Source organism: Trematomus bernacchii, unplaced genomic scaffold, assembly GCF_902827165.1.
Source record: "Trematomus bernacchii unplaced genomic scaffold, fTreBer1.1, whole genome shotgun sequence".
Classification (NCBI taxonomy): domain Eukaryota; kingdom Metazoa; phylum Chordata; class Actinopteri; order Perciformes; family Nototheniidae; genus Trematomus; species Trematomus bernacchii.
This window is the reverse complement of record NW_022987821.1, coordinates 1,348,314-1,362,951: the sequence shown is the minus strand read 5'-3', so window position 1 is coordinate 1,362,951 and position 14,638 is coordinate 1,348,314. Positions and strand designations below refer to the sequence as shown.

The 14,638-nt window shown below is 44.6% G+C and overlaps 1 protein-coding gene across 2 annotated transcripts; it reads left to right on the top strand.

Annotated features, from left to right (window-relative positions):
* The first annotated feature begins 2,974 nt into the window (after positions 1-2,974).
* On the top strand, positions 2,975-14,374 carry LOC117498969 (insulin receptor substrate 2-like). Of its 2 annotated transcripts, none has more exons than XM_034151185.1 (3): positions 2,975-5,793; positions 6,011-6,510; positions 11,992-14,374. In XM_034151185.1, the coding sequence occupies exons 1-3, from the start codon at positions 3,155-3,157 to the stop codon at positions 11,994-11,996; spliced, it is 3,144 nt and encodes a 1,047-aa protein (XP_034007076.1). In that variant the 5' UTR covers positions 2,975-3,154; the 3' UTR covers positions 11,997-14,374. The 2 variants fall into 2 exon arrangements, with proteins under 2 accessions (XP_034007076.1, XP_034007077.1); XM_034151186.1 differs by having other exon boundaries at positions 3,155-5,793; positions 6,014-6,510.
* The last annotated feature ends 264 nt before the right edge of the window (positions 14,375-14,638 follow it).

Sequence of the window (14,638 nt, the reverse complement as noted above, 5' to 3'; positions counted from 1 at the left end):
GCATGGTTCTCTGTATCTTCTTCGCCATTTATGAAAAAAACAAAAACATTATAGTTTTGTAAATTATTGAGTGTCAAATTCTCCTAATAAGGCTATCAACATTTTTGAGTTAATTGTGTCAAAAGGAAAACGTTTTGAAGATATTATTAAAAAATGTATATTATTTTGCCTATCATACCATTTTGAGTTTAAGGGTTGCAGTTGCTATTATGTGCCACTAGAGTTCAGTGTTGTGTCATGTCAGACATGCAGTATTTGCAATGTTGCTGTGTATCCTTTAAATTCAAGTACTGATTACAATAATGTGCCTATAGGTAACATATGTTGCTGAAACCTTTGATTTAACTGATCAAACATTTAGACCTGGGGATTTTTAACATTATAGTGGATAAGCAAAGATTAAACTACATGAGAAATATGTTCAGCACCATAAACCAGTTATTCAGAATATAACCAATTCAACAGATTTATTGACATAAAAGAATCAATGTGTGTTTTGATCTTGAGAGCAGTTAGTCCGTGAAACCTTTGGTGCTGAGCTGACATATCTCTGACATGATCCCCTGGTACACGGATCTATGTTTACACAGTGAAAAGCAGTTTTGTTGTGCGACAAGAAGCACTAATCCCGGATCCCAGTGGTAATCTAATCCTCAACTACCTTTTTTTCCTGACCAGTATTCATCTACAATACTGTAACATTGTAAAAACGTTCTTTTACAAACAAATACACTGAATAAACATGAGGAACATGGCCTCCTAGCAAATATCAATGTTTTAACAATTAACTTTTCTCTATCCTGTTTGGTTTATAGTATATTTTGCTATAACTGCAAGATTAGTGAAATATCTTTAGAAAACGTCACAGTTGGACACTTGAACTCATATTTTAAATGTTAAGAGGCAGAAATCAAATGGAGACAGAATATTTGGTGAAGCTTTAGACTTTATTTATATATGTATTACTCTGGGTGTATTTGCCAGTCTTAACTATGGGTGGGGTGGGTGTGTTGCAGATGTTACAATACTCTATAATGTGTAAATGTTTGAAAACCCAATAACATCATTTGAATAACAAGTTTAATTTCACTTTGACTCTCCCCCTGCACAAACACTTTCATCACAACACAGCTAAACTCCCCTTACAGCTGCCAAATACTGAACATTGCGCTGCTGCTATGGCAACTACTTCTTCAGCTACCACTTTTACAAATAGTACAACTATATCTACTATTACCATACTGAAAATTAACCTTAAAGGATATGAGCTCCTAATTGCAGCTGTTTTTCTTTTACTTGTATCAAAATCAGCCTGCAGTACACACAGTTTACTTCACATGAAGAAAAAGAGTCCATGAACAAACCAGGATAATGCCACGTGTTTTTTTGAGATGGCACACCTGGACATTATCACAAATAAAAGATCACTGCAGAACAACACAGATTAGTGTTGTAGTAAACCCTGTGGGAATCAGTACAGAACATCCCATGAACTGCCTGCAAAACATATAGCCCGCAAAACAACATTCTTCGGCATTCAGCAGTATTCCCTCAGATTATATGCCAAGTTATTGCACATCTTTGCCGGTAAAGTGTCAACAATACGCCCTTTGTTCCTTTGTTTTGGCCCTCAGGCTGCTTATATATGTGTTACTAAATCCCGGCAAAGGTGTTTATGTTTTTGCTCATATCTCAGATTAAAGGTGACGACTAATGCTGAAAACACATGCTAACCTGGCTTAACCCGGATAAATTAACACTTGTGCAAAAACAGAAAAATAGGCAGTGGATGAATGTCACAGATCACACACACCGGAATCAACAAAAACAATGAGAACAATAGTGATTAGAGAAGGCTGGGATTACCCTTAATCTGTAGTATGTGTTTTTTATATGCTCATTAAGAACTAGTTAAAGCCCCCAATCAGCTATAGCATCTAATGCACACTGACACCTCATCAATAGAGGTGTAATCTGCTTTCTGGGAGATTATAAAGAGCAAACCATGTGTTTTTAGCTTGGGCAGGGGGTCAACATGAGTTGACTAATGATGTTGAAGATCACATGGAGAATTAGTAACGTAATTACCAAGATGATCTGATGAGCTGATGTCTGTTATCTTCCCCCTGACTTCTGACCGACCCCTTAACAGCCTGCAGTTATCCATTTCTCTGATCATGATCTAAACTAAGGAACAAAGTTTAGTTTGTTTTGCTAAACTCATGTTTAGGAAGAGTTGTGTGTGAGCAGCCAGACGATGGCAGCATTTCTGCAGCGTGTTATGACACAGAAGTCTCTGACGCAAGTCTTTAGTCATCTCTTCTGTGAGATGGCTGTTTTTCATTCAAAATAAACACTTTGTACCAATGCACCAAAGTGCAGAACAAGTGTATAATAGGATTAAATAACTGACAAAACAAGGTTCCTTCCCTTCAGCTGATTCACCAACATACAGCAATAACTATTACCAAATGCTGGATGGGAGATACATGCTGATGTGATGATAGGAGGATCCAGTTGGGGAGGAATACCCACAGGTTTAAATATAGACCACAACAAGGTTTATATAACAAATGGCACGTAAGGGTTGTTTACACTTTTACAGCCTCATAAATAAAGGGTTACAATCCAACATAATTTCAACGCCTCATAAATCTAAATTGACTTGTCAATGACATTGTAAAAATAATAAAATGTTTGATGGAGGAATCAATCTACTGCAGTAAAACAGATATATAACAATAGCCCTCTATATACTTTCATTTTTTAATGCAGGAATTGGTTGTTTTTCTGATTTCTGTTCATACATGAGAGAGCTGTTGGGAAAGCAGTGGGCGGGGTTTGCCTGTCTTGAATTATTGAATCAGCCAATAGGCAGCGTCAGAGCCGGTCGATGGACAGGCACGGCCCCTGCAGAGGCCCCGCCCCCCTATGACTCTATGTTTTATTCTGTTTTTAGAGCAGCAGCGTCACATGTTGTTTTTATCCTGGATCAGATCAGTCCCGCTGCACTGTTGCTTCTACCGTGGCCGAGGACACATCTATAGACCTCTGCCATGGATTAAACACATTTTTAAAACGGGATATCATTAAAGTTTTTTTGCAAACGAGTTTTTTTAAATTTTTTGCTTATCTGGAACTTGAAAAAAGAGAAATGGCAAGTCCGCCGGCGACGGGAGGACACCTGTTATCGAATGGGACGTACGGAGTGAAGAAGTGCGGATACCTGAGGAAGCAGAAACACGGACACCGGCGCTTCTTCGTGCTGCGCGAGCCGACGGAGCGCTGCCCTGCGCGGCTGGAGTATTATGAAAGCGAGAAGAAATGGAGGAACAAGTCCGCTGCCAAACGGGTCATCACTTTGGACTCGTGTCTGTGCGTAAACAAACGGGCCGACGCAAAACACAAGCACCTGATTGCCCTCTACACCAAGGACGAGTACTTTGCCGTGGCTGCAGACAACGAGCAGGAGCAAGAGAGCTGGTACTCGGTTCTGACTGATTTAATAGCCGAGGGGAAAGTGTACGACAGCCCTGCTTCTACCTCCTCTCTAGTGGGCTTTGAGGAAGCCAACTACGGACTGATCACTCCTGCAACAGCTGTCTATAAGGAGGTGTGGCAGGTCAACTTGAAATCCAAAGGTCTGGGCCAGATCAAGAACCTCACTGGAGTGTACAGGCTGTGTTTGTCCAGCAGGACCATCAGCTTTGTCAAACTGAACTCAGAAACAGCTGCTGTCAGTTTACAGCTCATGAACATCAGGAGATGCGGACACTCGGACACCTTTTTCTTTATAGAGGTGGGTCGCTCAGCTGTCACTGGGCCTGGGGAGTTCTGGATGCAGGCAGAGGACTCAGTGGTTGCACAGAACATCCATGAGACTATCCTTGAGGCCATGAAGGCCATGAAGGAGCTGTCAGAGTTCAGGCCGCGGAGCAAGAGCCAGTCTGCCAGCACTAACCCCATTTCTGTTCCCACACGACGCAACCTCAACAACCTCCCCCCCAGTCAGACAGGCCTGGTGAGGAGATCCAGGACAGATAGCATGGCAGCAAACTCCCCAGGGAGGAAATTCACATCATGTCGGATAAGAACGGCCAGCGAGGGGGACGGGAGTGTGACCCGGCCTGTGTCCATGTCCATATCTGTCAACGGGAGTCCCACCAGTCCCAACTCTGGGAATCTCCTCATCAGGTCCCACACGCTCAGCAGTGGGCGCACCTGCAGGATGCTGGAGTCCTCCTCCAACCTGCACCACAGCCGCTCCATGCCCGTGTCCAACTCGCCCCCAGGCACCTCAAGCCCCATAAGCATGTCCCCCAGGGGGGCCAGCATCTCCACTCCTGACAAGATCCGGCGGCCTTTTAGCTGCAGCGCCTCCATCTCTGGCTCCCTCAGTGACACTGACAGCTCCAGCCCAAGTGAACCCAGATTCATCCCCCTGACCCGCAGCGACACCCCCGACTCCCTATCCAGCACCCCTCCATCCCGGGACATCAGCGACCCCTGTGGCTACATGATAATGGAGGGGGGAAATGTCACCAGGTCTGGGGTTGGGGTTGATGGCCTTGCATGTGACAACGCTTACAGGAAGAGGACGCACTCCCTCACCACGCCACGTCAACAGAGGGCTGTGGCGCCGCTGGCCTCCGCCTCCCTGGATGACTACACCCTCATGAGGATGGCTCACGGGCAGAACTCCGCATCGCCCAAAGTGTGCTACCCTGAGGACTACGGAGATGTTGAAATCGGGTCATCCAGGAGCTCCAGTAGTAACCTCGCTGATGATGGCTACATGCCGATGACGCCAGGCTTAACGGCCCAGTCTGGCAAAGTAGACTACATGCCCATGAGCCCCATGTGTGTCTCCGCACCGAAGCAGATTGTGAACCCTAGGGTCCATCCCCAGGCGACTGTGAGCGGCGGCTACAAAACCAACTCTCCCTGCAGCAGCTCTCTGGAGGACAGCGGCTACATGAGAATGTGGTGTAGCTCTAAATCGTCCATGGAGAGCTTAGACAGGAACGGTGAATACATGAACATGTCGCCTGGAAACCCACCTCCACTCCAGACCCCCCCTGATTACTACTTGGGCCTGCTATCTGGGGAACATGCAGCAGTGAGGTCAGCGTACCAGGGCGGCTCTCTCACACTCCCTGCTAAACTCCAGGCCTCCAAGAATGAGGAGAGCAACCAGTATGTGTTGATGAGCCCCCAGAGTTTGAGGCAGAGGGTGGGGGAGTCAGACTATTATTCAGTCATGCAGCCCAGTGCAGCCCCTCTTAGCCCCTCCGTGCCCTCCCCAGTCAGGCATGGCCGGGCAGAGAGCCTGCCCTACAGAGGGAGGCTTGGCAGGCCTAACAGACTTTCTCTGGACACCCTGAGGACCCTGCCCAGCATGAACGAGCACCCCCTGCCCGGAGAACCCAGGAGCCCCGGGGAATACATCAACATTGACTTCAGCTGCGCCAGATTCTCCCCACCCTCCAATGTGTCCACGGAGAGACAGTCTTCATCACTGGGCTCCAGCGGAGGGGGCCCCGGGAGGTCCTCTCTGTCAGACTACATGAACCTGGAGCTGGGCTCACACTCGCCCAAGGAGGCACACACTCCCGCTGAGCGCTTGGACACACTCCCAGAGTTATCTATGTGCTCAGAGGAGGACAGAGTGTACCATCTGGAGGCTGAGAAAGGGTCTCAGGGCCTCTGTGACGAGGGGAAAAACGACTACACTGAGATGACATTCGGGATGACCAGCTCCCCACCACAGCTTGTTCCTCAGAACACCGCAAGGTATGTGCATCTGTGTTATTTTAATCATTTATTGTCATTAATTGTAATAGTCTGGCCCTTAGATTGATCACAAGCAAAGGCCAACATTGTCTGATAATCAACATTAATATTTAAGTATTATTTTAAAGAATAGGAATTAAGTATTTAAACATATTTGCTTAATAATCCCTGTTTGACCAGTATGAAAATAAAGGCTTCTTTCTGACTAACTCTCCAGCAGCCAGAGCAGCAGGGAGAGGAGGCTCTCTCTGGAGGACCAGGGTGTCCCAGAATGCATTGGGGCCTTCCTGCTCGGGGGCACCTCTTCCTCCGCAGTTGACCCCGACTGCTCCGCCAAGGTGATCCGGGCCAACCCTCAGGGCCGTCGGCGGCACAGCTCCGAGACCTTCTCCTCCACCGCCACCGTGACCCCGGTGTTCCCCTCCTTCGCCCGCGGGGACATGAAGAGGCACAGCTCCGTGGAGAACATCTCGTCCCGGAGCAGCGAGGGGTCGGACGAGGAGTACGGCAACAGCCCCGTGAACCGGCAGAGCTCGGCCGGGTACGCCAACGGACTGAACTACATTGCCTTGAACCTGCTGGACAACAGGGACGTGGAGAAATGCGAGGACCTGGCTGGCTTCAAACCCACCAGCAGCTGCAAAGGGGGCATCAATGGATTACACAGCTCCCCGTATGTGTGTTTGGGGTTCAAGGAGGCCGCAACCACTGCCAAAGGTGAGTGAGGTTGCTGTCAGATGTGTTGTTGTTGAATAATTTATCCCCACTCTAGCTGGAATGCTCCGTTATTTTAAACAGAAGTCAGTTTGGCTTTGCTGTGAGAAAAGAGAACTGCACTGTACAGTTAAGCGTCAAATGGAAAAAAGGAAAAACAAGGATGCATGCAATCTTGTCCTTCCTCCAGATTCAAATTCAAACTGGCTGTGTGGATTTCAAAGTACGTACGTAGGCGGTGCTGACGCAGCCTGCAGGAGCTGCTCCTAAGCTCCTACTTCTGAGTACTATTCTCTGCGATTAAACAACCATGTAGTGTCAAAAGGAAGTCTTCTGATTTTAGTTGCAATCAATCACACCTTTTTTCAATTGTTTTGCTCCTTCTAAATCTGGTATTTTCCCACAACATGTGAACGCAGCAGCAGGCTGCTAGGAAACGTGACCAGGCTGAGAGCTCTGAAGTAAACAAGCCCCACGACAGCACAGAGCCGGATGCTGCCTCTGCACACACTATAAATACACAAGCAGATATTGGGATTCCACCAACGCTTATTATGAATGAGAGGAATGATAGATTCCTCATAAAACACAACTATTAGTGAGGTCTGCTAATGTCACACGGGGCCTCGGGCATTTCCGGCTGTTGTTTTTTCAGTTGGGTAGGCTTTCGGATGTGTTGCACATCAATGTGACCTCCATGGACCTCTTGTTTCCCACCATCCCATAATCAATAGTGTCCCAGAATATCCCAGGGAACCGCTGCGGCGTGGGATAGCAGACTTGTAAACAAATCAGGAACAGCAGAATGTTGACATTAAAGCCACGTTTGACCCTTCGCCGTTTAACAGGCACACAGTGAACTCACATGTGTTTGTGAGCACGTAGAGGGGGGGTAGGAGAAAGAGGGCTGGGGGGGGGGGGGGGGGGGGGTCAGGGGGTTTACGCTGAAATGGGAGGCCCAGCACAAGTGGATATGTGTTTGTGTCCTTGTAGGCAGTGAGGGAGAACAACAAAGTGGGCGAGTTGCTATGCGGCCATCAGGTAACTGGATGTCACGGTGCACATTCCTGGCTGAGCGTGTTTGAAAAGTGGCTGAGAGAGGGGGGCTTGTTTTTGTCCCGGCTCCAGGCCATTTGAATAGAAAGTGGCTTTTTATTTCACCTCATGGCCCCTGTGTATAGGGAGAAGTTATATTAGGTTTCATTTAGAGCAGGAAAAGGCTGTATAAGTTGTTATTATTGTTCAGGGATGAAGAAAAACAGCCACCACAGAATGGAAATTCAGTGTGTTGCAATTGGCTGTTTTCAAGTTAAACAGGCTGTAATAATGGCCCCTGTGTCCATCTGTTTGTTTGTATGTGTTCTGTACTCATATTTGCAATGGAGTCCAAATATTTTTGTGGTCTTGTAAAGTTGTTCCAGTAAGCAGTGGGAGGGTCTGAGTCGAGCACATACATGTGGACTGTAGCACGTACGCATGCAGAGCAGTCGGGGTGTGTTTTTCTCACAGGGAGCCTCTTTTTTTGTCCCCTTCTTTTTTTCCAGCCTGCATCAGTGAACAGTTTGGTGGGGATGTGCAAAGAGAGTGGCCTGTTTTTGTTTTCCAGTTTGTGGGAGAGCGTGCATAATGGGGCAGGATGGCACGTGCACTCCACTGCCCTTCTGCCTCATTAGGCTGTTCACTTAGCAGAAGTAAGACAAGCAGAGAGGGGGGGATGCAGCAGTGGAAAGAGGAGTGGAGGGGCTTTTTTTAAAGAAACAAATAAAGTCATCGGTGGGCCCCTTTTCAACCAAGGTGCATTCTGTGCTTGTTTACTGACAAAGCGGGGTGAAGGAGCTCAAAGTGCGCTGCTTGGGTTTTTTGGTGCTAGGCCCCACTGTTTTTCAGGAGGTGAAGCTGGACCACCCCCCCCCCCCCACCCCCCGCAACATGTGCCATCCAGACCCAAAAGTCTGCAGCTTTTCATTCCTTCCCCGTCTGACCCTCGCAGGCAATTGACTGGAATGAGAACTTCTAATGGAATGCTGCAGCTCTTGAGGCGAGTGTTTGTCAGGATCAAAGTACAACCAAAACAATCAAATGCCCCTTGGAATTTCCCCCCCATATGACGCCGTGACTGCATTCCTGGTCACATAACCCTGGAGCTTTACGTTCTTTTGGTGCTCCAACTCCAGTCAGATTAGATGTCTTAATGCCTGGCGTACAGGTCAGGTTTTTGTTTACCGGTTGTTCTGTCTGAGTGTGATTCAGAGATGGTGTTTACCTCTGCCCTAACCTGAGCCGTCGTCTCTGCTAGCCGCAGCTCAGCCAGCCGCAGCTCAGCCAGGTGGATGTTCTGTACCAGACTCAGATTAGCCGAGTCAGCCGTCTCTGTTTCCACCGCCACATCCAACTAATACCTTTATCTTCCCTCTGACGATTCAAAGAAGCTTGATTTGCAATGTGAGATGATTTTTACTACGGTTACACTCGTATATGAGCATTGCCTTTTACCAGGCGTGTTGATAATCATCATCATAGCAGGTGTAAGATAGGGATGGGGGATTTTGCTAGGAGCTTTCAGTAAGTTGTGGCAACATAGTTGATATCATTTTTGCTATATTTCTTATATTTTTTATATTGAACATTAATTTAAGGAGTTTTCTGTAGGTGTTATGACATAGTGTTGTTGATTTTTATTTGTATTCTATACATTTATATATTGTATTTATTTATTTTCTAAAATATATATATATATTTTTTTTTTCAGTTATATTCACAGTATCAGTATATTGTTTTCATTTGACCTTTTTCTTTGTATTATTATTATTTTTTCATTCTTTAATGGATGATATTTCCAAAGTCAATTAGTAAAAGGGTTTAATATTCTTGATCTCAATATTAACAAAAACAATTTTGTATTGGAACATCGAGCAGCCCTAGAAGTAAGGGAAGAAGGAGAGTTAAGTAAGGATAAAGGGACCAAGACTGGAGGGGCCCTCCTGAGTGCATGTGGCAGATGGCCACTCTCTGATGTGAGTGTGTGTGTGTGTGTAGTTTGGAGGGACATGGGGTGGAAATGGAGCCTTAAACACATGCCAATCTGCCTTGTCTTCACATACATGTAAGCCCATTACCCATTTCCCTTCCACTAATACTTTAATATAAGTCTTTCTCCTACACACACACATCCCCACCTACTCACTATCCCTCCACTAATGACTGCCCGCCATCTGCCGCACCCACAGGCTGCGCAGAGCATGACCATCAGCATCATGTATGAGTGTGTGTGTAATTTATCGGCCAGATTAGAAGCATTCGTGTCCTTCTCCATAAATCCCATTCCCTCTTGGCGCCATCCAGTCAGTAGTATTGTGAGTGATGTCATCCCGGATCTCAATGCACCCGGAGCATGTCTATCTCTGTATGATGTGCGTGTGCGTTACGATGTTAGAGGGTGCAGCGAGCGAAAGGGGTCTAGCTGCACAGCCATGCATGCCTAACTCGCTCTGAGCATGCTCAGTAGAAGCACAGGGATTTCGATGACATAATCCTGGTATATTTTGACATTTTGTAGACCAAATTGTAGACTTTGACATTGGCATAAGGGATGCGTTGATTCTACTTTTTCCACTGTTGGAATTTGGCCAACATGATTACTTTGTGGCTTCATTTTCTACCTGGCACATTTTGTTCTGGCAGTAGCGTAAAAGTGACACCTGATTTCAGCCATCCATCAGCCTGATTGTTCAATCCATCCCTGCTTACACACACACACACACACACACACACACACACACACACACACACACACACACACACACACACACACACACACACACACACACACACACACACACACACACACAAAAGCTGTTGAATACTTTATTACAATCTGCGTCAGACCTGCGTTGAATCTGAGATCTCTCAAACATAACATAGCAAAAAAGCCAAGACAGGAAATCCAGAAATGCCATGTTACTTGATATATATCGAGAACAAACGTGCACACGTAACACCGCAGGCTCTTGTGTCAGAGTTTCCAGCCAGCGTGTGTGTGTGTGTATTTGTGTGTGTCGTGGCGCGGGGAGGAGGGGGGCTAAAGTAGGCCGGGATGTTCCAGACTGAAGCGCTAGCTGCTAGATAACTGCGTGGCCAGCGTTCCCCACATTTAGCCAGCCACGGCTCCAGATGAGATTACAGCCTCTGTGGCGAGATTAGACGGCATGGGGTAGATCAGCAGCTACTCCACGGGGAGCAGCTGGCTAATACGTAACACAAGGTGTGTTCATCCTGTCCAGATCTCAGGTCAGCGTAATCGCGACAGAAACCTGCATAGATATTGGCTAGTAAATCATAAGATAAATAGAGTAATATCTTTGTATATGCATTTTAATAGTACATTTTATAAGAAACAGGGATTCATTTTTAGATTTAACATGCATAGTGTCCTCAACTCTCCTCTGTTTATAATTGTTTCGAATAAAAATAGGTATTAAGACTTCTTTTCTTAGATGAGAACTGCTTGACTCCGAGCTCCAAAAATGGCAACGTTTCAGTTACTAAGAAAAGCCTCGCTTTCAGCCCAACCGCCTCTCATTTTTGAGGTTATCCAACTGTTTTTTTAAGAGTTTCATCAGCCCTACTCTGATAGAAGTTTCCAAACCTCAATACAACCATGCAATCCTCGTGTGGTTTCATGACACATGGAGCATATTGTCCTCGTGGAAGTAAGGGGCCCTTTCCCCCACCTTTTAACCGTTAGCCCTTCACCACTGGATCTCTTCCTGGAAGCTTCCAGTTGACCCAGTGCCCCTCCCCCATCCCCTCCACTCTAAATCCTTCCTCCGTTCTGCTTGCACAACCCCTCTTCCTCATCCTTCATAATTATAAATTCCACTATAAACGCACCCTCAGTTTCTGTATAATATCAGAGATGCATCATGTACTGGTTCTCCTCCGCTCACTGTGTGTCCATAGCAACACGGCAGCGCGACAGGAGACCCCCACCCCCCATTGCTCTACATCCCAGATTATGTAATAACGACCGTTGCCATCCTTTAAGCGGCAAAAAACAGCTGGTGTGTAAAGACATGACACCTACCATCAAACTTGTACACATCAAATAAGAAATCAGACTAAATATCAGCATAATGAACATAAAAACAACCCATTTCACACGTCGCAAATCCGTCCTATGGTACTTGTTTGTGCAGCACACTGTGTTCTTGTTATTCGAGCTGCGTGTTCCTGTGTCTCCTTGTTATTGTGGCACAAGCTAATCTGAAGGGGTTCACACTGTACAGTAGACTGTTCTCTCATGTCTGCAGTCTCAACGCTCTGCATTGTTGGCACAAGTGTTGTTTTTGGGAAAATAATCAGACCACAAACTGGGGGTTTTCCATTTTTCTTTTACAATTAGAAAGTAGACAGTCATTTAAGCTTGCCAAAGAGTGTTATAATCAGAAGATATTTCCACTAACTCCCTCTTTTCCCCTCTTTCAGACTGAAGGTCTCGTCTGTCCTCTGACTTGGCGTCTTCACCAACCTGCTGCTGGAAACAAGAAATCTACTTTGCCCTACCACTGGGCCCTAAAAGACTGTCTGGACCCTCAGCATCACTCTCACACACTTACGAAACAAGCAGGTCATCGTCTATGCATGTCATGAATTTGCTGGAGGCAACACAGGTGTGCTCATGTATGTGTGTGTGTGGGCGGATGTGTGTGTGTTGGTGCGTCTAATGTTCACTGCGCTTTCAGAGGCCATTTTTCATGTGACCGACATTTTGGCGCAAGCACAGAAGCAAAGATAGTCAGAATATAACAATAGTTGAATGGTACCCTGATACTATTTATTTACTTGAGGTTAGTTTTATGACTGCCTGTATGAGTGCGAGTGTGTTCCTGAGACAAATTACGACCAACCTGTATGACAGTGGAAAATGAAACCTACTATAAAAATGGCCCAGGCAGCGACGATACCAAGGTACACTGATATAACTATATTTAGATGAGATATTTTATTTATTTTTGGTAGATGAATGTTTGATAAGACCTACCCAATGCCTTAATGTCTATATTGTCCTTATGTTTTCTATGAGATAAGAGATACATATTATATTACAGTGTGTCTGTTTAGACCTCTATATTGTTATTCTATTGTGGACATTTTGCTTAAAATATGATTTCAGAAATATACAGTACATTGGGGCTGCTTGACATCTGATTTATCTTATGGATATTAAAGTATTTTCTTAATGACACATTTCTTATTTATTCTAACCTAGTTTATTTTTTGTCCAATCAAAGCGCTGGACTTACAGAAATATATTTCTAAATATCTTTAAGAGTTATGCATGTGTTTGTAACTCAGCTCAGACCCCACAACACCAGGCATCTGATTGCACTGTTCCTCCCTGAAAACCTCACACACTCCTACCTTCAAACCTATTGACTGCTGTTGAGTAAAATGCAGGACACCCTGCTGTGATATATTTTGACAGTACAACTGTATAGTTAAAGTGACGATGAAGGGGCGATGGAGCCAATGAAAACTGTCAGGGTTGGGGCACAGTCGAGACGTTTTCTGGTCATCCAACGAGGGCTAAAGTAAGGGGAAAAGGGGTTGGCAGTGCGGGACAATCACACAAAAAGTAAAAGTAGGGAGGCCACATCTGGCACCAACAGGGAGATTTACTGGTGAAACAAGTTTAGTCAGATATTTTGTTTGAACAATATCTGAATTGCAGACTATATTTCACGAACTATTTAACAATGTCAGGACAATGCTAAAATAATGGCACACTTTAGCTGTCATTAGTTAGGCTACCATTAGCAACTGGTCAAAGCCCTAGCGACGGTGTGCTTTATTGATGCTAAATTCATTTAAACGTCATAGTCTTTGTTTTAATCTGAACCAAACATTGTGCTCTAAAGAGAAATGATTAGTCAAAATGTATACAAACTCCAAAATGGCCGCCAGTGGGTTAATATTATCTGAAAGCCCTCTAAGCTCTCCTCACATTGTAGTGTTTGCGTCATCCACTGTGCCGACTCCAACTGGCTCACCACCTCTTCAGTGTACAGTAGATTGTAAAAATGAAAACCATGTCTGAATGTATCGCTGAACTGGTGGGAACAACACACAAACACAAGGTGGAAAACGGTTTTGACAGAGTTTAATAATATTGGAGCTACTACGCTAAGTTTTATTTATCTGCAGATTCTTGAAGGTGTATATTTTGTACATAGAAAGAGTTTAACTAAAACAATCTATTGAAAATACACTTTTTATGTTGCAATGATATTCCTGTGTAAAGACTTTGGCTACAGATTTTTCAAAAGGGGATGGGGTTTTTCCTTCTGGGTTGTACAGGTTATTGTATGCTTTTCTCCCTCACAGTCTCAGTGACTATATGAAAATATACTGTCTATTTTATTAAAGAGATCTCTTTGCCTTGTTGACACACTTTACCCCAATGGCATATGCAATAGTGACATGAATACAATCTAGTTTACAACCGTGGAACCAAATGTAACATTGCATTGATGATTTATTTTCTTTTTATTGCGAGCAGAAGCTGCTTTTCTCCTTGTACATTTCTCTCTCTGCCAAGTGTTTTTGTTTTTGTCGCTGGGAATTTTGTTCTTGACATGTTTCCAAGCGCTTTCCCCATTTCTGTGTCCATGGACAGAATCAGATTGATCTTCACTCGGTCTGAATGTGTCGTTGTCTTCCATTGTACATAATTCAATATACTGTTTATTGTGATGCTCACAAGAGATGATTATAATGATTTTTAAATTCTGGTAGTCCAGTATTGCTTTTGTCTGTATTGATTATGGATAGCAACATACAGAAATAAATGAATTTATTTAAACGGGTATACTTTGTCTGTATTTTTTTTACATTTGAGTAAATTACTGTTGTCCAAGATTTAAGACCTGAGTAAATTATCATTTTAGAATTCTATATGATTTAAATGTAAATATGAATACAAAAATAATGTGTTGTTATTGTCTTTGAAACGTTGCATAGTGTCACTTTAATTCGTTTTTCCCCAAAAGAAACTGATTCAAAATGTTTTTCCTTTAAGACTACAAATCCCATCCTGCCCCTCTCCTTCTTCTTTGACGCATTTGGCACAAAG